Source organism: Strix aluco, chromosome Z (assembly GCF_031877795.1).
Source record: "Strix aluco isolate bStrAlu1 chromosome Z, bStrAlu1.hap1, whole genome shotgun sequence".
NCBI lineage: Eukaryota > Metazoa > Chordata > Aves > Strigiformes > Strigidae > Strix > Strix aluco.
This window is the reverse complement of record NC_133971.1, coordinates 37,084,390-37,109,195: the sequence shown is the minus strand read 5'-3', so window position 1 is coordinate 37,109,195 and position 24,806 is coordinate 37,084,390. Positions and strand designations below refer to the sequence as shown.

General features: G+C 37.7%; 1 protein-coding gene across 10 annotated transcripts in view; it reads right to left on the bottom strand.

The window, feature by feature from the left end:
• Positions 1-24,806, bottom strand: part of DENND4C (DENN domain containing 4C) — a 72,069-nt gene that overhangs the window by 6,359 nt on the left and 40,904 nt on the right. For all 10 annotated transcript variants that reach the window (XM_074811637.1, XM_074811636.1, XM_074811638.1 and 7 more), the window contains 17 exons: positions 21,619-21,719; positions 19,952-20,170; positions 18,854-18,999; positions 17,277-17,407; positions 16,318-16,450; positions 15,668-15,874; positions 14,880-15,008; positions 14,028-14,172; positions 13,557-13,703; positions 11,170-11,295; positions 10,230-10,370; positions 7,770-8,917; positions 5,993-6,242; positions 4,204-4,313; positions 3,178-3,353; positions 1,973-2,155; positions 216-405 (listed from right to left, as the gene is read on the bottom strand). In XM_074811637.1, the coding sequence (XP_074667738.1) occupies positions 216-405; positions 1,973-2,155; positions 3,178-3,353; positions 4,204-4,313; positions 5,993-6,242; positions 7,770-8,917; positions 10,230-10,370; positions 11,170-11,295; positions 13,557-13,703; positions 14,028-14,172; positions 14,880-15,008; positions 15,668-15,874; positions 16,318-16,450; positions 17,277-17,407; positions 18,854-18,999; positions 19,952-20,170; positions 21,619-21,719 (3,682 nt within the window). The remainder of the gene's footprint in view (positions 1-215; positions 406-1,972; positions 2,156-3,177; positions 3,354-4,203; positions 4,314-5,992; positions 6,243-7,769; positions 8,918-10,229; positions 10,371-11,169; positions 11,296-13,556; positions 13,704-14,027; positions 14,173-14,879; positions 15,009-15,667; positions 15,875-16,317; positions 16,451-17,276; positions 17,408-18,853; positions 19,000-19,951; positions 20,171-21,618; positions 21,720-24,806) is intronic.

The following is a 24,806-nucleotide window of genomic DNA, read 5'->3' as shown; positions in this document are numbered from 1 at the left end:
AGAACATTTCAAATCAAGCAGCACTGTTTGTACAATGTGCTGAAAAAGCAATTTTAGATTAACTGAAGATTTTTTTTGTTATAAGAACATGAAAATATGCTTGGCCACTCCCATCCCCCAAATGGACAAGAATACTAGTAGTAGAATGTCATTCATTCTAAGTTCATTACATTCAGTATTTTGCTGTCAACTGAATGATCAGCTTCTAGACTTACCACAACTTCTTGCAAACTATTTGGAAGACTAACTGTTGAAATGCCATGAGACGGTCTCTGGGAAAGATCAATGTTTTGCAGTGGACCTCCAACACTGTGGCTCCGAGTCAAGGACACTCCCCTTTTTGGTGGATTACTGGCAGATGTCTTCATGGTTCTGGGATCTTTACTCTGTTCTTCTGCCACATCACTGTTTGGATTTTAGAAGAGAATATGCTAATATGAAACTATTCAGCATTCTTATTGTAGCAGAAAGGAAGCAGAGAAAGGCTGCCAAGTATGTATCCCAAATCAAGTTTCTCTATTAATAAGGAATTGTATTTGCCCAGTTAGTTCCTCAGTTTATGGAAAATATATTGACTTTCAGCACAGTATAACCATCCCTCAATAAAAGCAGCTAGGTACAACCTGAGACATGAAGCTGAGAGCACTGTAGCTCTGCATAGGTACCATTGCTCTGATACAGCTTTACCTTGCTTAGAAAAAAGTAGCAATGTACCGTTTTGTCAATACACAAAGATCATATTGTTCTCATTATGCTCATTTTTATTCCCTCTTCCCTTTATGTATACTTTCTCTAAATGTCACAAGCAGAGCAAAAATGTTATAGAAAACCATTTATAAGTTGCATGCCAAAATAACTGCAAAAATAAAATTGTGTCAAACTCATCCAACAAGACAATTTAAGCAAACTCCTATTACAGGCTCATCAAATTTAATCCATACAATAAGCCATTTGCAGATCTGGGAATATTCATTTTGTGCCCCTTATAACTAAAACAATGGATAAAAACAATTCAACTCCAATACAGAAGCAAAAAACATCAAGTGAAATAGAAAGTGTCTGCTTCCAAGTAATTCACAAAGAGAAGGAAGAGATTAATTTAGAGGTGACCTTCACTCCTAAATTTGACTTTATTTAAAAATATGAGACATCAACGTTAACAGATTAACATAAGCAGTATCACCTTTCATTTTTAGAGTATTAAGACTAACTATTATCACATTGATTTAAATTGTGTCAGACTAACTAGTCTGACACAGGCATTAGCTCATTAGCTCACAGGCACTGATACTCAGGAATTCCAAACTGAATAATGATTAAAAAAACCCCAAACATTACAACAAAATGTCAACAAATCCCAGCAAAAGGGTCACAATTCATAACTGCACTATTTCAGTTCTTCCCTCTTCCAACATGACACCTTCTTCTTACTGCTTCTTTCCTCAAACCATTTGAAAAGTGATACCGAGTTCTTCTGAGCTTATATCAGTATTACTTGTCATAGAATGCATGCTCAGCACAAGTGTTGAGTGTTCCAAGAGCTTTCTCTCAAAAAAGAGTTCCAGCAAATGGACTTATTTTCCCCCATAATGCAGTGTCCTTCTTGTTAAATTCTAAACACAAGGAAAGGAGAAGTAATGCTTAAATTTCTGTGTGTCTTTTGAAAGGTGAGTGTTCTAACAATACTGAGTAGAAGTTGTACCTATTACTCAATAACGGATGGACCTGAAGATTTATTTCTGTAGTTGTATCTCTAAACCCCACTCATTTAGTGGAACCAGCTTACTTCAAATTGACAAAAGCACACTAAAAAATGTGCAAAAAGAATGAGAGAAAACAGACAATTGTCAAGTTACAATTGTACTTCTCCACCATATTTCGTACATAAGCCAACCTTCACTTTAGAAGTAGAGGAGAAATACTGGAAGCATTGATACATTTCTGACAGAACTAACAACACTGTTTTACCTACCTCTGCTCAGGTGCAGAGCTACTTTCTTCAGCTATGGTGTGGCTGGACTGTGGGTGATCTGAAAAACTGATCAAGTCAGCAACAGCTGGACTGGACAAGAGTTTCTGCTCCAAGGGATCCATGGTTAATGGAAGGGTACCACTCTGTACACTATCTCCTGAGGTACTTTGCTTCAGGAAAAAGCTAAGTTACAACATGAGTGAGAAGGGAGAGAAATACAAAGGTTAAGATGTAAGCATAAAGTAATCAAAAGTTATTATTTTCTATATTTACTTTCAAAAAGTAGCAAAAATAAGGAAACAACATTAAAAAGCTTGACAAAACGACACAAACTTCATCCTACTCTCCCCACTCTAACTTCTATAGGCAGAGTAAACGAACACAAAGAGATTTGATCTGCAAAATAAGAAATCCTACGCTGGCCAATTAGGTCATTACAAGTGACCTTAGTTTGTCATGGTTCCCAGTCAGCAACAATGTATCGATAGCTGACAGATCACTGAAAATGGTTGTCATTGTAATGCGATATTACAGACTAGAAGACCATATACCATTATAGGCACAAGGTAACAGGAACATGTCTTGCTTTGCTAAGGTTTTTTAAGTACACATTCTACAGATGTTCAGTTTCAGCATTAGAGAACACTAATGGAAGTTCTGTTTCTCAGCAATAACCACTACAGTGAGAATCCATTTTAAGGTAACTTAAAATAAGTTCCAGACTTCACAGTGCAATTAAAAGAGGCAAAAATATTAAGTGGAGAAGGTTAAACTGGAGAGCTACTGGAGAAACAACAAGTTAGAGGATCTGTAACTAAAACCTGTTAGTAAATCTGATTTGGGAGAAATTCTATGCTGACAGATTTTAAAACTGCTTCACATGCTTTTAAAAAGTTCATGATCCATTTACGTTGTTTTAGAAGCTATGCAAAATGAAAACAGACTTATGCCTTCTGTACAGTTATGCTTACAAAGAAAATATGGAAAGAAAAAGTAGTAAAAAGGCAACCAGTTCTTTCCTTTGTGGTTGTTTTATAATGAAACTCAATAGTTATAATTTCCTTCAGTACAATCATGACTATCAAATATTCTTGTGAACATCTAGACAAAAATACTGGGAGATATAGCTTAAGATCCTTTTGTGAAAAAATATAACCATGTACAACTGCAAAGGCAGAAGGAGATTATCTATAAAACCCACTAACCTTGCAGAGCCGCGTAGGTCTTTAAATTCAACATTAAGTAAAGGTAGGAAGGTACTTTTACAGAATGGACAGGTAGTGTTCAAGTTTGAATCATCTGCTGTCCATCCAGCCATAATTTCTTCATCATAAACCAAAGCACCACAAGCTCTACATTGAGAGCAGCTTGACATCAGTACCTAGAACAGCAAAGAACGAATATTACCCGTCTTGTTTCACAGTTCTTTTATAATTTGCTTTATAGGCTTACTATCCACAAGAGTTCAATAGGTATCAGAATGCCAGCTGGGAGGCAAGAATTCATCCTGGCCTGGTGAGGAGCCTGGGGGTGGACAAGAGGTTGGGATGGTACACAGCCAGGACAGCTGACCAAAGAGATATTACATAATGTTACACTCAGCAATAAAATTGGGTGTGAGGAGGGGATTTTTTTCCAAGGCAGCTGTTGCTTGGGGTGTCATTGTGCTGACCGATTGCCTTTGAATCAGCTGGTTTTTGTTGTTCCCTCTCTTGTTTTGTTTTTCTTTTTCCCCCCAATTCACTTATTAAACTGTCTTTACCCTGATGTTCAAGCTTTTTCTCTAGCTTCTGCACTTCCAATTCTCTCCCCCATCCTGATGAGGGGGGAGTAAGCAAGTGCCTGGGTGAGGGCTTAGCTGCTAGCTCTGGTCAAGCCACCACAATTATTTAGTAACAACACATAATTTTCATAAAGGGAAAAAACACACAAAAAATCTTGAAAGGAAAAAAAAAAATCTTGTTTCCTCTCTAATTTCTGTCTCACTTCAAGTTTTCACCCTTCCCTCAATTGTTTCTTCTCTCAAGATAAGAGAGATACATAAAAACATTTAACATACTTTTTAGAAGCTACTGTCACGCCCTGGGTAAAAGTATCAAGCACCTTTGCAGTAGAAACATGGAAAAAAAATTGTGTTGGAAAATCCAACTACAGTCCAACTAAACAGGTCATTAATGAAACCAGTAATATTGAATAATCACATTTTTCATCTACGAGCTTATTTATCTTACCTCCATTGCATAGTTCTGGAAAATGCTGGATAAACTAGTGTTATACGAAGAGCTGTGCTCTGACTTCTCAGAATCTAGAGCTTTCATACTTCTTGGGAATGAAACTTCACCTATACAGAAAGAGATTTTTGGGTCTTGCGTTCAAGGGAAGAGTAATTTATCCATTCCCAAAGAAAATAATTTTCTGTTCAACCAAGACAGAAAATTATACCAGATGACCTCCAAAAATATGTGTAGCTCTAACTTCACTGATATTATAATGTAGATAAATGTAGTTTTTGTGATTAACATTTCAAAGTCATTTTTGTCTAACATAATATATCACAGACTGGTAAAAGAACAAAAAGCATCAGTAAATAAAATCTGAAAATACAAAGAAAGGATAAAGAATGGCAAAGAGCAGTAAGATTGCTCAATATATAGATATACTCTAAAAAGTTGTTCAAGATTTCTTGAATGATACATCCATATGTAAATAGCAAACAGAAGGACAGTACCAGACAAGACACATGATACCAAAGATGCAATTACTGCGCTTAAGTTTTCCCTGACTAACATTGCAGTAAAACAAATAATCTTTCTTTGGTAAGGCTGGGTTTTAGGGTTATGAGCTTTGCCCAGGAGAAGAGGAAAAGGAGTTGGAATGAATTTACCAGAAGGAAATGGTTGGAATCAGTTTTAGGAAGCAAAACTATTAGGATTACTTCCTCTGACAAGCCCAGTCAACCTTTCCTATTTAAAAAAATCACTACCAGAGTCCCCTTGTCATAAAGAAGGTTCCTCTGCTTCTTCAGCTAAAGTTTATGTTTGTGAACAATTTTTATGTATCCTCTTGATGGATGCCACTCTTTACAGTTAGTTTTTATAACTCTCCTAACTAACTGGAACTAGAAGATAATCCATCAAGATTTTGCTAGACAGGGCCAGTTTACGTCCAAGTCCACAAAGCAGTTAGTTCTTCCTCTCTTGATGCAGGTGGCTTTACAGTATTTGCATCATTAAAATACTGCAAAGAGAGCTAATCCAACCTCCCAGCTGGTTCAGCAACACATCTTTTTCTCAAAATAAGAATCAAATCTAATTGAATCAAATATGAACTGAAAATGATTAGATTTACTTCTTCCAGTTTTAGAACTGGGTGGGGAGGACAATTTAGCAATAGCCCTATATTCATCAATTATTTACTTCCACAATTTCAAATCAAATATGCATCCAATGCCTCCTAATACACAGTGAAGCTGACGTATTTTTTGTGTGTGTTTCTCTGGGTTTTTTCGTGGGCTTGGGGCAGTGATGTTGGTTTTGTTTGTTTGTTTTTGGTTTGGTTCCCTCCCTCTCCGCCCCCCCCCCCCCCCAAAAAAAAAAGACCTGCGTCTGTTAGTTATGCAACTATTTGCAGTCCTTGAACACTGCTCTGCTTTTCCATATTCATATTTCAAGAACTCTCAGGGTATTATGACTTTACATCAATGAGCAGGTGTTACTGGCTGTAACTAGTTAGGAATCTTCCTATCACATATACAAAGGAAGTATTTTTACAGTTTAATCCCTGCATTTTATATCAACTTCTTATACATTCAACAAAGAGAGAAATGTTAGTTGTTTGCTACTGCAAGAGAGGAGTATAGAACAGAGTACAAATTTGCTTGTACTTATTTTAAGGGCTTGTAATAATTTCAGATTAACATAACTTCCACTGTTATGAATGATTTCCCACATAATAGTTTTCCCTGTTTGTTATATTATAAACAAGTTATGAGGGGGAAGCAAAAAAAAAAAATCATCTCACCTGCACTGTAATGCTGTCTTCCTGCATCTCCACTGCTACTGCTACTGCCAAGACTAGTAGTGCTTTGTGCAAGGTCATTCGTAATTAGCCCTGGGACTCCAGTTCTTGATGACAGATTATCTCCTAAAATATTATCTTTGAAACCAGCAGGGAAGTTAAAGTCTGGTTGATTGTTTTCTTCCTTTAATACAAGAAGAAAATAAGCATTTTTGAGTATTTCCAGATCCATTATTTGACTTCCATCTTCATCCTAACAAATAAATAATTAAAATAGGAGATTAAGATAAAATCCTGATGCAAAAAATTTTTAGATGTTAAGATAAATCTAAGTAACCCCAAAAAGGACAGATATTGGACAAACCAGAAGGATACTGGAAAAATAAAAGGCTTTAGCAGTGAAAATACTTAGCTGAGGATCAAACCGAGTGACAAAGCAACAGGGATATAAACTTCTTCATTACAGGAGAGACAGGAAAAATGATGCAGAAATTGTGATTTGACAGACATTACACAAAATGAAGGAATTAGCAGAAAAAAGGTCCGAGTTAAAATCGTATTTTCAGAATTGAAGATAGGAATGAAACATACCAGCTAAAACGATGCAGCAATAACACAGTCACTAAGACACAGGATGCAACAAAGTATAATAATTAGGATACTAAAAAGGTAAGTTGCAGAAATAAAAGAGGAGAGAATGAAAAGATCCTTGAAGGAAACTAAAATAAGTCATGTTAAGGGGATTATGGTGTGACATTAAACAAAATTTTACAGAATAGGTCAGTATAATAGAAAGTCATACAGGAAATCCTAGGTCACAGGAAAAAAACTCAGGAAAGAAAGCAAACCAGTGAGTTTTCATTGTCACAGGCAAAATCTGGTTAAAAAAAAAGAAAACAAAGTTTTTTTACTTAATAGAACCCTATTAAGGACCCTATTAGTAACATCAGTTAAATTTGTTCCATGTAGAAATAAAGCCAGACAGCTATCTTCCCCTTTCCCACCTTTTATGGAGGTTGGGGAAAGGAGGGATAATTTGTAAGAGGAAACAAGAAGCTATCTTAACAGCCTGAAGATGGGTGACAAAAGACCCTTAAAGCCAAACACCAGGTCAAGGGGTTAACTAAATCAAGCAGAAGCCTTTCTAAGAGAGAAAAATAAGTTTGGAGGCACAATAACAAGGTGTATGGAAAGGAGAAAGTTATAAATATTCATCCCTCCATCTCCTCTTTCATTCATGTCATTATACTCTGAAATATTTTACTCTGAAAAAGACTTTGTTAATCAAGTGTACTCACAAAAGAACCATAACATTCAGTTTCCAAATTCTTGATGAGTGAATTTGCTAGCTCTAAGGCTGTCCTCTACTACTCGCAACTTTAACCCTCACCAACCTGACTTCTCAGGTTTGTGATTTGTTTTCACAACCTTTATTTTTTAGAATAAGACAGGTAGTATGATATCATTCAGGATGACATAATTTTGTTCTTACTAGGGTTACTTGGTGCAGTTTCTTTAAATATAAATAGATAAATAAATGGGGGAGAATGTTGAGAACAAAAAGTCAAAGTTAAGTTTACTGCAGCAAGACCATTTAATTTGCTTTCATCTGAAAAGTTTTTTAATGACAGAGGAAAACTCCATCATACATAAAATACAACTTTTATAGCTAATTAATTCAATACTTAATAAAACACACCACCTCATGAAGAAATCTTCTGGACACAGAAGTTACCCCTAACTTAGTCTCCCCAAATTTTTCATATTGAAAAACACTTGCCTCATCATCTGAGTAACTATATGCTGAAGTTACAACTCCCCACATCTTACTGGCCACATTGGCAGCCTGCTTCATGCCTGATTTCAGAACATCCATTTTTGGTCCAGACAGTATATTGTCTAACTTCAGACTGGATAAAGTTGTTACGACGGATCCTAATGAGCCATGTGGAGAAGAACGACCCAGTCCTGTCAAAGATGAAGACCGCTCCTTTTGAACTCGTGGATGGGTTTGTTGCTTTGGTCGTCCAGTGAATGTTTTGGATCTGGAGACAGAAGGACTTCTCCGATTTTCATAAGACTTGGGGGATGGCAGGATGGGATCCAAAGGCAGGCTTGACCTCCTTTCTTGTGAGTGACTAAGTGTTCCAGAGGCTTCTGGTTCCCTATCTGGCTTGTGCAGTTCCATGCTGGGAAACTTACTACCCAATGGGTTCTTCAGATTCATGTAACTCTCTATTTCATCTGCCAAATTACGTGCTGCAACTGGTGACACTACCTTTTCCTCAGGTTCTGGATGCCTTGGTTGTGTGCTGTCAGTAGCCAGCAAAGATAAAGGGTCCAAGCCTACTTCAACATCTTCCCTTTCAATAGGCTTAACCACTCCATAAAAGCTATTCCTTTTAGCAGTTCCATCTCTGGATTCTAGTTTCTGGTTTCTGGACTCAGCTGACTGTCCAAGGTTCATGTCTTCCACTCTGGTCACGTTCTCATCTCTTCCATTCTCAAGATGCTCCTGCCCTTCCCCAGGTTCTTCCAGCACTGGTGAAGACCTATGCTCCAATTCCCAATCAATCTCAGTCACACAACTCCACGTGCCAGTTATGCCAGACACCTGCTGGTCAGCGATACTTTCAAAGCTGTGGGATTTATTCATATGACAGGGTGAAGTTTTGGCCCCAGATAAAGCTGCTGTTAGGATCTTGGCATCTGCTCCCATCATTATTGCTATTTCTTTAGAATGCAAGTCCAAGCTGCCTTTTTTCAGCAGCATTCCTGCTCTGCTTTCACTGCTGAAACTGCAGCTTCTCTCTGAAAACAGTTTCTGCCTCTTCTGTCCTTTTTCACTTGTTTTGTTAGGAGAAACATCACCAAAGACTACATCTTCAACTGAATCCTGAGTTACGAACAGTGGGCTAGAACCAGTCTCTAAAAGAGAAAAGCATTAATATGGTATCCATAGCCACAAAAAATGTTTATTTCCAGAAAGCATGTGAAATCTCCTTATCTTCTTACCAGTGAGAAGACCATGAGCACCACAATCTTAAGTTATCCATTAAGAAGTTACACTGTTATTAACAAGTTATTTTACTGGCTGCAAAGGCATCCTGTAGATCAAAAGTCATCTACTCTTTGACTCCTTGAGGTCAAAGCCTTTTTTATGGCTTCTACCTCATTTCCTTTTGCCAACACCTAGCAGGAAAGTAGGTACTATATTCATGAATTGAAAATATTTCATGAATCGAAAGTACAATTATAAGCAAAGATCGCACTATGTTCTTTTCCAGAGCTATATTCACAGATCTATATATCAAACTCCACAGTTCGGTTTGGTTCTGAAAAAAACCCCACAAACCGCCAACTATCATGTGTGTCTGCACAACACAGAAGCATTACTTCATTTATGACACAGTCATATTTAGAAAATATTTAGTATGTGGAAGATCTAAACTGGTCTTATAAGTATTCCCATTTCCTCAGGGGAATTGGGAATATTTATTGCCTAAAAAGCTGTGTTAGCTAGGCAAAAACCTCCATAAGTACAGGAATTCTAAAACATTAGGATCCCAACAGAGGATCCAATGTACCATTTCCACTGCTGAAGGATGTCTGAGTCTCACATTGATGGTACTTCTTGACCAGTCATCACCTCTCATAACTGCCAAAAAGGTTCTGGGCAACTTCTTGCCTGACAGTCAATTCTTTGCTGTCAAGCTACACTGAAGTTGGACTACATTGCCTTAGTCAAGGACAGGCACAAAAGCAGAAAAAATCCATGAGCCCCAAGATTTGGCCTTTGTATATCCATAAGCGTTCATCATAAAGCTGCAGATGTGTAAATAGATTTTGTATGGCGCAAAGACAACACACATTGTTCCCAGGTTATACACTGGCAATGTAAGCCACAGGAATAGAGACTTGTCGAAGGTCAGCAAGGTTTAGGTGACAAAATCAAGAATAGAGACCCTAATCCTCTTTGTTTTCTAGAACGTTACTGAAACACTCTCAGTGCGGGACAGGGAAAAATCCTGATTTCAGTCTACTCAACAGTGATTTTCAACCTCAGAATCCACAGGTCTCTTTTAAGTCACCTGCAAAGGATAATGGTGGAAAGCAAATGTGTGAGACATCTGCATCTCAAATACAAGTTTTGCTTATTTTCATAGCATGAAGACTATTGCAAAACAGTATAGCACAACAAAATCAAGACTTTAGCAAGCTGTTCCATCCAGTGACTCACCACCACTGCTTTTCCTTCCACTGCTATCAAAAATGCCAGATGGAACTTTCACAATACTGTTACCCCAAGCAGGTGGGTCTGCTGGACTACGAGTTTCTATATTCAGCTGTTGCTTTTCATTAGATTTTTCAGTACAAACTTCTAGAAAAAAGAGAACGTGAACTTTAGTTAATTTAACTAAATTATTTCATTTGCACTGTTACGGAAAACAAACTCAAACGCTTTTCCCTTATGTAATTACAATCTAAAGAATCAGTCCTACTAGGTACTGAGCATTTCCTGGAAATAATAGCCAGACAGATGACAGTAGACAGTATTATGCAGAGAGCGCTTAGCTGTTCACAAGGTTAAAACAAATGCCAATTTCTTCCCTTGATATTTTTTTAACTAACCAAAGTAGAGCAGGAACAGCAGTTCTCAGATTTACATGCAGGGCTACTCGTCTAATGACAGCTTTGGAAGCCACAAGTCCCATTAAGGATGTAGTAACACAGATATGAAACAGATTCAGCAATGAGAAAGACAAAATACAGAAAAACTAAGGGCAAAATCTGGATAGAAGACAGGAGATGACCATGTTTTCTATAGTTGGGAAGAGGTGGTAGGAAAAAGTACTGCCTTTTATTAGGTCAACTGGTACAGCTGAAAAAATGGTCAAGTTTTCAAATATATAAATGAGAGGAATGGAATCCAAAATACTGTGTGCCCCAGAACTTGTCCAATTTTTCCATGTTAAACTAGTCTAATGAAAGGCTATTTCTACCTATATGTATTCCACTGCTAATATCTAGGGCACAGAAGTAGTACACCAGATTTCATACAATCATATTTTGACCTTGGCAACATTATGAATTCAATACATTAAGTATCTGTGGTAGTCTAATCCATGAAGAAGATGTATTACAAAAAACCTTCATCAATGTAAACATGCATACTTAACCTCCTATTAGGTCTTCAGCTTTAGAAGAAATATCTTTCTCTACTTGTGTTTCAGCTGCATGAAGACTATCCCCATCATCTCTTAAAAGTTCATCTTTGGATCCATAGCCCTGGTCTGACTGACCACCTGTTTGAAGGAATACAAACATATGCCTCAGATTTGTTTTTCTTTCCTAAATTTATTTTTCAATATGAAAATAAAAGAACTGAAAATTAATTTGTTTCACATTTTGTTTCAACAGAGGAGTTCATATTAAGACCACCAAAATGCTCAATCTGTGCACAGACAGATGTATAATTGGTGATCGTGACAGCACAGATAATTAGGCTACACAATCCAAATTTACTTTTCTAATTATTACATTAAATACAAGTTATTCCCCCAGGAACACTATAGTGACTAATTATTTTTAATGCATTGTATGTCCTTTCATTCCTTTCCCTTCTCATTAGCATAAAATATTTAATTGCTGGGCAAACTAAATTCTCAAATGCGTCTACAAAAGAAATTTAGACAAGCACAACAGTAATTGAGCAAGCTTCTAACAATGAATACATCCCAGAACTGTACCATAAACTGTACTACATCTTTGTGCTATAGTGCAAAGTATAAAATGTAATAGAAAAAAAGTAAAAATCTAAACATTTAAAAAAGACTGCTCCCCCACAATACCAGTTAAACTTGACAGCTGTAACTCATTCTTAATAAATAGTTTACAGTAGTGCAAAAAGTCTGCCACAGGAAACAATCCAGAAAGATACTCTTTTCTTTGTTATTTTTATCTGAAGTGCTGTTGCATATGCAAAAATACAAAAATATTATATGGAACATATCCCACAGCAACATGTTAAACAGAATTATTTAAATGCCTTAGAGTACCTATTAGAATACATGACAATATTTAAAAAGATCACAGTGTAAGTAAGTTACTGAGTGTGAAAGGTATTAGGAAGCTCCATAAAACTTGAGTGACAGACTTAATTTATCTACAGTATATATTACTGTTGTTTATTTTACCAACAAAGAGTAAACATGTAAAAAAGAATGACATTTAAAAGTTTGAGTAGCCATTATTTATTCCATTTGGCTTCTATATTAAAAACCTTTTCTGCAGAAAAGTAAGTTCTGACATTCTTCGGTCCTTATTTTCTCTCTATCATCATTTCAATAATGTTAGTATCCCTGCTTTGCACAGAAGTGAAAACACCCTATCAGTAAATGGGTGAATTACCTTCAGAAGTAACATTCAAGGGTAGAAATAATGCACGCGTGCATCCAAGGCTTCACACCATATAAGTCTGCACCCCACACCATGATAGCCAAGGACAAATGCGGCACCCAAGAGACAGCAAAGAGCAAAAAGCAGAGTAACAAAGAGCAGAGAGAAGGGAAGTTCAGTAATCTAGGCAGGCATATCAGATGAAGCACAGGAATCAAGACTCAAAAGTTCTCTTTACAGAAGGGCTCAAGGTATTAAAAACACAGAGTGTGAAAGAACTGTTTGTACATTAAGTTTTGAAGTACACACGAAAAGGAAGTTTAGTTGAGACTGTGCACAGGTAGGATGTAATCAGTACTAAAGCAAATATGAAGAACCATGAATTTTGTCTTGCCATCTCAAGCGATTAACTTCCTGTGCACTCCCTTCCTATGCACTTCTTTTACTCCAGTTTGTCTGGAAGAGTGCACACCACATTTAAGGCAGGACTTTTTCTCCACCTTATCACCTGTCTTTCCACTCCCAGGGTGTCTCATAAAGACTGTATGACTGTATGAATTTCTATTTTTATCTCCAAGTCTAGCAACTTAAGAAACAAGAAGCAAGAACTTAAGCAACTTAAGAAGCTTGAATTATGGCCTTAAAAAGCATAGTTTACTATAATCAAACATAACATACTAATTCCAGGAATGCTAATTAGGCCTTTCTGGATTACCATCAAGGAGCAACATTTTAATTGAAGTGTTAGCTTCTAATCACCTCAGCAACTTTCACTCCTTTCCTTTAATGCAGGGAAAAGGTTTTACTCACGCAGACTATCATTTCTATGAATACATGACAATATGCAAAAATTGACCACTCACATGTCAGAGGCTTCATACCTCTTCTGAAGCTTAGCACAAAAGCAAGGTTCATGAGACCACAGCAAGACATTTATTTTAACATAGGAGTACTTCTGCTACAGTTCACTCTAACCTAAAGAAACTGTGGTAAAGGAGTAATATTCAACAACAGTGGTGTTGTTCTTCTTCACATAGTTTAACTTCATGCTTCATTCCCTACAGCTCAAGAGGGGAAGGTGGTGGTTGTGGAGGGGAAATCAACAGGTGACTAGAAAATTTAACCTTTTGGGGGACTGTTAGTAGTGAAACCCAGCAGAATCTAGTACCTGTGCTAGAGTGATTATCAATGGAATCAAGCCTGACTAAGTCACTGACGAAGAGAGTGTGCTCCCCACTGTTAGCATCATTAGAACTATCCACGCTACCATGGCTCACCATGTCCCCATCACTTCCACCCGTGGTACTCCGCAGAGCTAAAGACATGAATGAGAGCTGGTTAGTAAGAGAGGATTTAACTTTTCAGTTTTTTAAAAAAAATCTAACCTCTTCAGACAACAGTAAATACTTTTGCTTGCACATATAAGAATATGAAATTCTAGTAGCAGAATTTAATCAATTCTTCAGTGTGCAAAAACCATTCTAAGACTGTTTCAAGCATCAAGTTGGCAATTAACCATTTTTATACACTTAAGGAAAGATTTTCCACTTGTAAAAGCCACAATGTTAGCTGCAGTCCCTCACAAAACATGTCATGCTCTTGTTCAGCAGAAATAAAACCATTTCAGCTAACTTATTACCTGATATCACAGGTACTCGTGGGTTCTGCGCTGATTTCTTTAAGCACTGCCTAAATTGTGCTGTGCCACGAACTACATTTCGTACCTTTGTCCACAGGAATATGCCACTGCGGTTACTGCTAGGCCAAGGAGACTCTAAAACCGCCTACATAAAGAGACATTGCAATAACAAAAACAGTAAGAAAGTTACACTAAGAAACAGTGCAGTGAGAAGCTTTTCCTTCCATACTCAAGGCATTTCCTGTCCCTCATGTGAAGGACAAATATTTGAGTTTTTATGAGCTATTCCCTTTTATGAGTGGTTCCCTTTTATCCCACAGCTCTGGATACAATAGCTGAGTAACAATGAACAACAGATCAAGATTTCTTTAAGTAAACAAGTGGGTTTTGTTCTTATTTACATACTTAGGTAACAACAGATCAGTTTAGCACTTCCTTTCCTATCACTTTCCATAGTTTCTTATATTACTGGAGCTTGGAAGCAAGAAAAAGAGGGGGAGGTTACTTCAACTAGTCTAATTCCAGCCTTGATCCATCTTGGATCCTGCTACCTTAAAGGATACACCCAGGAACAGATTTGACATGGAAGCACTAGACAGGTTCCAAAACTTGGAAATGGAAACACTATAAATGTGTAGTTCAACAGAATTTTTGGTTAGCTTAACAGTGTAAAATCATAGTGTAGGTCCAGTTAACTGTAAGTATGTTCAAAATGCACTACTCGCCCAACAGAATCAGCAAATCCAAGTGAAGAGTTGTAAGTAACAGTCTTCAAAACATGCTACAGGACAAGAGGAGTGACAACAGCAAGACAGACATTGGTCCAGTATCCCTTGTCAAGACTTCTCTTACCTTATTGTAATAACCATAGGTGATGGCATTTGGCTGTATTCCAGCATTTTTCATTTCAAAGAGGACTCTCACAGCCTGAACTGGCTGACCCCACTGTCCACAGAGCTGCATTACAACTCTGTAGCAGACCTGACAAGATACAGAAATGCATAAATGGACTGATGACAAGGATTTTGAAACAGTTCAAGCTCTTCCTCGATTTCCAACTTTTACACATGTAAAAGAGAAAGCCATGTGAGAGCAGCTACTCAGTACGTAACACTCAACAGCCAGAAGAGGGAGCAAAAATTAAAAAGGAAACCACACGAGCTGAAATGACATCAGCAGTCACATTGTTGAGAATGCTGATTTTTTTTCCACTTAGCTCTTCTGTTTGTGAAATAAAGAGGGGAAGGAAATGCCCATGCAAAAACCAGGATAACTTGCTATTGTGTGCCTGTGGATCTACTGAAAGAATGGTATGCTGCACACAAACCTATTATTCCTTCAGTTCAGTGAGGCTGCAAAGCATTAATTCAAAGTGCATTTTAAAAACAGGGACATTCAAGGACTTCCTTCTTGAAGAAATCTGGGAATAGCCACACGAAGTAGGAGTACTTGACCCAGCTGACACTATGCTGATGATGAAAAAGGAAATGAACTTCCAGTTGCCCTAGATCATTTTAAGGTGGCTTTAAAACAGGTTAAACTGTAAACATGCTTAACCTGGTGGTGGTGGTGAAACACACTATATTTGCACCTTGTCTTCTATTCCATGTTTATGGTAACATTTTTTTATTTGCACTTACCTCATCTAGTGGTTCCACATCAGTTTTCCTCATTTTAATTAGAACATCGGATGCCTGCTGCAGTGCTTTCACCTTAGGATGTGCAACTCTGATGTAGGCTGGCAGACAAATAAACCATAGGCTGTAACTATGACTGAAGAGACACTTAGCCCACTGTGGGGGGCTTACGTAATACTTCTTGGCTAATTTATGGGCTGTTTTTATCTCCTGTAAGAGAGAAACAAAACACAAAAGCAGACAAACATGTAACATCCTGAATCTAGAAGACATTACTAAGTCAGATAGTGGCTTCTTAAAAGTAAGCATTTAATAATAATGGACAAATATTCAACTAAAGCTCTCTTCTGCAATGAAAAACCAGCATCAGAATTAATCCTCTTTTTTCTTTCTTCCCCATTCAACCATTATTTTTAATTTCCTTTTGTTTTATATTACAGTTTGAGGCTTAAAAATGGGTTTGACAATAAACTCAGATGCTAATTTGTTTATTTGTTGCCTTCTGTTTCTTTCACAAGTGTATATTCTCAATGGTTACAAAGGCCTCACCTGTAACAACATTAACTTATAGTATAAATAGGTAGCGGCAATTTTACAAAAAAGCCTCTTATCTTTCAGTATTCACACAGTGATTACAGTAAGACTCATCTGACCTGTTTTGTCCTCTTTGCCATGAGTGCTGGACTACTGGAAATGCTGCTCCCAGCTGGGTGTCTGCTGAAGGAGAGTTTGAGCTCCTGTGGCCTGTCAAAGAGCTTGAAATCTAGTCGTGGGAAGTTTTTATAGCTATATAGACAATTAAAAAAACAGAAAACAAAAGCTTTTCACTACCTGCTGATAGCAGGAAAGCTGTACAAAGACAACCTGCGTGCAAAGAACTGACAAGAACCAGGGGCAAAAAAAAAAAAAAAAAATAAAAAAGAAAGAAGACAGCAAGATCCTTTTAGTCTTATTCACAAAGATATCACAAGATGCCTTGGACATTAAATCTCCACTGATAATGGAAACAAGAACCAGACTACCATCCATATGATGAAGGTCAGGTAAGCATAGATGATGATTAACAAGTACAACAGTTGGAAACAGAACCTTTGTTACCTCCAAGAAAGAGAGGAAGAAAAAAAATCATACCCAGAGTGTCTGAAACTCCACACTTCCTGCACAGGGCTGAAAAACACTGAATGAAAGAAGTCTGAAAACTGGAGTGGGTGTTTTGTTCTTTTGGTTCATCAGCTGCAGATCAACACTAGTGTGCAGATCCATTACCCACCCCCCGTCATCTCCACTGTGAAACAAAGTGCACTGCAATTGCTACAAAATACACATGGCTCAAACAGGAAGAAAGACACTGAATACATGTAGAAAAGTATTACTATAAAGTTGGCAAGAAGTTACTGAAAAATTAAAACCAAAATCCACATGCCCTGAAACATACACACACACAAAAAACATCGACTTCTAGAGCTTCAGAATCCTACCAGAATCTGAGAGTTTATATCTTGTTAAAGATTATTCTGAACATTAAGGCAAGTCTTGCACCAAGACAGAACATCTGGCCTGCTTAACATCATAAGCATTCTAGTTTCACTACATTTGGCTGTTTAACTTGTACCTGTATTTTGGCACTCGGTCCTGTCCATCATCAGCAGGAGGTTCTGGTGGCATTATGAACACTGTGTGTTCACTTTTTTGTGACTCATCAAGCTCAATTAACCGTGTATCTTCAACGGAATCTACATCAACCTAAGAATGACAGTTTATATTCTAAGTACAGAGTTTGGCTTTGGGATAAAATGTCCTTTTTAACACTAACTATGTAAGTATATGTAAAAATATATTTAATACATACTCTATTTGATTATATATATAATATATAAAAGAAATTATATTTGTTCTAATTACTCAAATATCAAGTCCACAGCCTTTTCTTTCACAATCAGATATCCCTAAACATTTTGAAGGACAAAGTACTTTCTCTTGTTTTTCTGTTCCTTTATCCAGAAAGAGCTGGGGGATGTGGGGGCAGGCGGGTGTGGGGTGGGGGAGAAAAATAGAGTTTCTTCTCAACTCAAAAAAATCCAAATTAATAATTCTATTAAAGCTGTGTCATTTACTGAAATATTAAATACAAACCACTAAATTTTCATATTACTGTAAAGCAATTAATCTCTTTTTCAAATACTTCCTTTCCTGAAAGTAAGAAAATGCAGTAATCAGCATGCTTTCAATTTGTTGACATTATCTACTAAGTACAAAATCCTAGATCTATTCAACTAAAATGCTTTCATTTAGTTTAATTGAAAGAAACTGCTGTTTTGCAGATATTTCCAATATGACAATTTAAATATGCAACACATTAATAACATGCAATAATATCAAATTCTTAACAGTATTAGATGAAGTATACTCTAGATGCCTAACCCATACTCAGCAGAAAAAAAAAATAAAGGCAAAAAAGTTTTAAACACTTATTTTGTGGTCTGTTTACAAGTGTTAATTTGACCGGAATCAATATTGAATCAAAGGCTTATTCTATAAGAACTTTGTATGAAAATGAAGGTTCTGTCCAGAAGGAATCATATATATACACCTTTAAAAAATACATATAATTCCCTAGTTCCTAACTTTTATATTGTGAACTTGGAATTTTACAGATGAAGCTATAAACTCAATAACCCATCTAGACCAGAACCGCGCTGAAGAGACTGTTTCAAAAAACAAGAATGGGTTACAGCAATCTTTCTCATATAAAATACAGGCGACGAAAGGGAATCTTACCTACATAAATCAGTTTTGACCACAAGTGGAGCACTAGGCATGTTTTTGTGTTTTAAGTTTAAATTGTGTGAAAAAGAGACACAACGCAGATGACCACTGGTAGATAATGTGATTAACATTTAAAGGGAAGACATGGATGGCATTGTGGTAAAGTGTCATCTACTGTTATTCCTCACCCTGTCTTATAGCTTGAGATACTACAGGGATTTAATGAAAGTTTCCTGCATCAGTACGGAAAATGATGGCCATGCAAGAAGATGAAGCAAGAAAAATGACTCAGCAAAAACACCAAGAATTCCAATCCCTCAAAACACTTGCTACAGAGGGTATCCACCTTTACAAATAAAAACCAGGACAGTAACACAAAATTAACAGAACCATATAATTTAACAGTATTGCTAGATTTTTCACCTTTTCTATGCAGTCATCAAAAAATGCCAAGCCAGTATCCTTGTCACTCACAAAACTGCATTCTTCAATAAAGCGGCTGAATATCTGTGTTTTGGTGAGATGCGTGTAGAACTTTGTATAGGCACGGTCTCTGCTTTTTAAAAATCCTGGTTATAAAAAGGAACACACAACTAAATAGCAGTTATGAGCTCCGTAAGAAATTAATATATAAAGTGTCAACATACAATATTTAAAGTACTAATACATGAAGTATTTGCTTTATCAATAAAAAAAACTACTTATCACTACTTGCATTTGGAAGATTAAAATAACAGCTTTTTTTAATAATTATTTTTCACTATAGTTAACAATACTTGGGAAGCAATCATCCCCATGTAATCAGCCCACTGTTTGTTGACTTTGTGTGCAAGAAAAAGGAGATAACAACCTTGTACAAAAGCAAAAGTATCTTAACAGTTAAAACAATACTAAAACAAAAATTATGTTATCCTAACAGGTGATGAAAATATTTAAGACTTTCCAAACCTTTGACTAAAAATCTGTCAAATCTCTCTTCCAGTAATTAAAACAAAAATCAACACCCCCCCACAAAAAAAGCCCCAAAACGCCACCACCACCACATACAAAACAAAACATGTGACATTCAACTCATAAGCAGAGCTGAAAAGTTAAGGTGATGAGAAAAGTAAGATGACCTTTGCTGACTATTGTTTCGTTATGTTTCTGATCTCTGTCCTATTCTCTATTATCTTCCCATTTATATCAAGAACATTACTCTGTTCTTCACTACTGGGTTCCTGGCATTTTTGGTCTGTACAAATGGAGAAATACTCTTTCATTACCAAGAGCTGCCCTCACAGAATATACCACACACAGAGGGCATCACGCTACTGAAAGACAACTTTTCTAATACCAGAACCATTGCAGAACTGCAGTTCTATGCGCATGTATCTGTGTTATAATCAACTCCAAATAGTTTCACTTTATACAATTGCAATTTTAAATATTGCTAATTGACCTTTTGAAGTTAAGGAGCTCCTCAACCCTAAAGTTGTAACAGCGCCAATGCTATCAGCAGCTAGTTTGCCTCACCCTCACCTTGATGATCAAACAAGGAATCAGCAGCAGTTGCTTTATTTGAAGGCGCCTGTGTGATTGGCTTAAGGAATGTTCTGTAACCCTTTAAAATAGATGCCATGAAACGGAGAAAAGCTTCCTGGATCTCCATCTCAAGTTCTATCATCTTCTTCTGCCAGGAGAAATCTGCCTCAATAGGAGTCATCTCCACTGCAGAGCCTTCTTGAGTTTTCCTGTGAACTAGCAATGAATAAGACACACAATCCTACATTAAAATGCAGTGCATTCAAACAGGTAACTCTTGCAAGATGCTGAAGATGGATTTTTCTTTTTTCTACTTGCCCCTATTCAAAAGTGACAAACACTAGAAATCCTGTGATTATTTTCCATTTGATCTGGCTCATACAAAAGGCAGGTTACCTCAAGAGTTGATTATGTGTTTTTCTAACTCATCCCACCCTCTGGGACATGAAACAAGGAGGATCTCAGGTGAGTTAATGTTACCACACATACAACTGAATGTAGTCTTTCAGTAATATATCAACACAAAGGACCATGTTTTCCCTGTTCTGAAGATTACACACCTGGAAAGAAAGGGTCTAAAACTATTTTTCCAATCAAAATTCTAACATTTGACTGTACCAAAGGGTAGAAACAACTAGATGACATTCAGAGTTTACTCTTGCACTCTTAAAAAAACAGCAGGTACTGCTGAAAATTATAGTTACATGCTTTTTATTATTACAAAAGTATCAGTTATCATAATATAAATATTTATATGTAAATATAAACAACATATCTATTATAATATAGCCAAAATAGAAAAACCAGCCATCTAGAAAGACCACTGGTTCTGCTCAACGTAAAATTAAGTAGTTCTACATTAGGTGACTGCATGACATACCCTGCTGATAAAACCAAAAGAAAAGTTGAGGTTTTCTAACAGATGAAGTAAAGGCTATCTGCAAAAAGAAAAAAATTACAGAAAATCGAGGCAAGAACACCTTCCTCTTAATTAGTGCACTTTTCTGTTTCTGTACCTTACAGAGCTTGTGTATCTTGTATAACTGTGAGTTCTCCATAATGATACAACCTAACATACTCTGAATCAGTGTACCTTGAAGAGCTACAGTCATAAAGAAGCAATAACTGAAAACTGTTAGGTCAGCTACAACTTTGCTCTTACCTGTGCAAGTCAATAGGCTGAAGACAGCTTTTTCTTTTTCTTTTGACAAAATACTTTGTCAAAATTTACCTAATCGATTTTTTTTGTAGAAAAGTCTTTATCTGAGATACTCAGCAGCAGTATCTGCACAATAACTGAGATATTCAACATTATTTTACTCATATTGCCATTTCCTCTATTATTTTTATCAGAACTCTGAATATTGTTTTAGGTCGAGATCCAAATATGTTTTAGCTGAATCTCTGTTTAAATATGATTTAATCATGAGGAAAGACTAAAAAAAAAAGCTCCAATTTTAGGAAGTCATAGCAAAGAAAGTAAGTCTAAAAAAAAAATTCACACCACATATGATAGAAGGAAGTCTTTACATTTATAAACTAATTATAATTTAAGACTTATAGGTGTGTATCAGAAAATTTAGTAGTTTTCTTTGAATAATTACTTTTCTTGCTTTAGGCAGTTTTTGTTCTTACCCCTTCCCATTTTATTTTATATATTTCACCTGCTGCCAGCTGTGGGTGCAGTTTCTTTAAGGTGCTGAGCAGACTTTTACACGGCTTCTTAGGAATCTGCTTCCAGTTGGTGCTCTTCTTATCATCTGATCTGAAACACGGGGGAGGGAAAATGGGATATATAAAATACAGACCATATAAAAAAGAACAGCTTCCACAGCCCTAAGTTGCTTCATTTTCAGAATGTAACTAAAAAAATAAAGTATTTTGAAATCTTGTCACTGTCCCTATTTGCATAAAACACAAAAATGGAAGTGATGTAACTCAGAATTTCATTTCCTCAGCTATAAATAAAGCTATGAGTAGAGTTTTCTCCAGTCTGTATGGAGAATGTGCATTAAGATTTGATTTAGACTTTTTAGTTGGAAGTTTCACTTAGCTGATTTTCCTTTCACAATTTTTATCAGTCTTGCTAATATAATGTAAGCATACTAATCTGTATGTGATTACTATGCAAAATCTATACTATCATAAACCTGCCATACTGCTTCTGATACAGATAAAGGCAGTTCAAAATACAGCATGAACTCGCTATTGCAAAATGCAGGAAGACCAGTCTGGTAGCTTTATGGTCATATGGAACACTGTAACATGTCTACGGCAACTCAGTTCCAGCTTCAGCCACAGGCTAGCAGGGACTAGGAGGACTGGGAATTCAGTTCACAGTTTGAAAACTATGTGGTTGATTAAGCAATGGAGTAAATTGGCCCCAAGAGATGCTCATCTTTGTTAGAAGGACAATGGGTATAATGCCAGATCTTGTTTAAGCTGTCAGATATAAAGACAGAGAGAATAGGGAGTACAGAATCACAGAATCATGCAGGTTGGAAAAGACCCTCGGGATCATCGAGTCCAACCATCAGCCCTACTCTACAAGTTCTCCCCTACACCATATCCCCCAGCATCTCATCTCAACGACCCTTAAACACATCCAGGGATGGTGACTCCACAACCTCCCTGGGCAGCCTATTCCACTGTCTGACCACTCTTTCTGTGAAAATTTTTTTCCTAATGACCAGTCTAAACCTCCCCTGTTGCAGTTTAAAGCCATTCCCTCTTGTTCTGTCGCTAATTACCTGTGAGAAGAGACCAGCACCAACCTCTCTACAATGTCCTTTCAGGTAGGTGTAGAAAGTGATGAGGTCTCCCCTCAGCCTTCTCTTCCTCAAGCTAAACAGTCCCAGCTCCTTCAATCGCTCCTCATAGGATTTGTTCTCCAGGCCCTTCACCAGCTTCGTTGCCCTCCTCTGCACTCGCTCCAGCACCTCGATATCTCTCTTGTATTGAGGTGCCCAAAACTGGACACAATACTCCAGGTGTGGCCTCACCAGTGCAGAGTACAGGGGGACTATCACCTCCCTACTTCTGCTGGTCACACTATTTCTAATACAAGCCAGGATGCCGTTGGCTTTCTTGGCCACCTGGGCACACTGCCGGCTCATGTTCAGCAGTTTGTCAGTTAGAACCCCCAGATCCTTCTCTTCCACACAGCTCTCCAGCCACACCTCCCCAAGCCTGTAGCCATGCAGGGGGTTGTTATGGCCCAAGTGCAGGACCTGGCACTTGGCCTTGTTGAAGCTCATCTCGTTGACGTTGGCCCACCGATCCAATCTATCCAAGTCTCTCTGTAGAGCCTCCCTATCCTCATGCAGATTGACACTCTCGCTTAACTCGGTGTCATCTGCGAATTTACTGATGATACACTCTACGTCCTCATCAAGATCATCAATAAAGATGTTGAACAGAAATGGTCCCAACACCAAGCCCTGAGGAACACCACTTGTGACCGGCCACCAGCTGGATTTAGCTGCATTGACCACCACTCTCTGGGACCGTCCATCCAGCCAGTGCTTGACCCAGCAGACCGTTCACTCATCCAGGCCATGGGCAGCCAGTTTTCCTATGAGAATTCTATGGGGAACTGTGACGAATGCTTTTCGAAAATCCAGGTAGACAATATCCACAGCTTTTCCCTCGTCCAACAGTCGGCTCATCTTGTCACAGAAGGAGATCAGGTTTGTCAGGCAGGACCTGCCTTTCATAAACCCATGCTGACTAGGCCTGATCCCCTGATTGTCCATTATATGACTTGTAATGGCACTCGAGATGACCTGCACCATGACCTTCCCTGGTACTGAGGTCAGACTGACAGGTCTATAGCTTCCTGGATCCTCCTTTCTGCCTTTCTTGTAGATGGGTGTCACATTTTCCAGTCCACATATAGTGGACTCCAGTCCAATGGGACCTCCCCAGTTAGCCATGACTTCAGGTAGATCATGGAAAGCGGCTTGGCGAGCACATCTGCCAACTCTTTCAGCACCCTTGGGTGTAACCCATCTGGTCCCACAGACTTGTGTGCATCCAAGTGGTGTAGCAGGTCTCTGACCACTTCCTCCTTAATTGTGATGACCTCATCCTGCTTCCCCTCCGCATCTCCCAGCTCATGAGGCTGGGTGTCCAGGGAACAGCCAGTTCCACTGCTAAAGACTGAGGCAAAGTAGGCGTTGGGCAGCACCTCAGCCTTTTCCTCATCCTTTGTCACCATGTTTCTCTCTGCATCCAATAAAGGAGGGAGATTTTCCCTAATCCTCCTTTTGCTGTTAATGAATTTATAGAAACATTTTTTATTATCCTTAACAGCTGTAGCCAGGTTGAGCTCTAGCTGCACTTTGGGTCTCCTAATGTTCTCCCTGCATAGCTTGTCAGTAAATCCTGAGAACTCCCATGCCTCTTTCTGGTAGAAGGCTGGGGAGAATTGCTGTAATACGGAGTACAACAAACCTTGTGGTCACAAGACCTAATCAGTTATTACTATCTGAGCTGATGCTGTCACCACTTGTTTTGCACTTTGCACCAGTGAAATGTTTGTTCAATTATTATTTGCTCAATTGGCATTGACACAGAACTATCTTAGGAAGGAAACCAAAGTTTCAGGAGTCAAAGAAAAAATGCATGCTTATGGATGCCTTTGCCCATTTTTTTCCCCACCATGACATGCTTATAAACTATGTAAGTGGTACTGTTCCAAAAAAGGAGAAAAATCCTGCTATAAAAATAAAACAAACTCTCAAAGCTTTGCCCTAATAAGGCTATTCCTTTAACCAGCTTTCAATGTTACTTTCACAGAGATAGCCAAAAACATCCATAAAAAGGCATTAAGGAAGATGCTGAATGAATA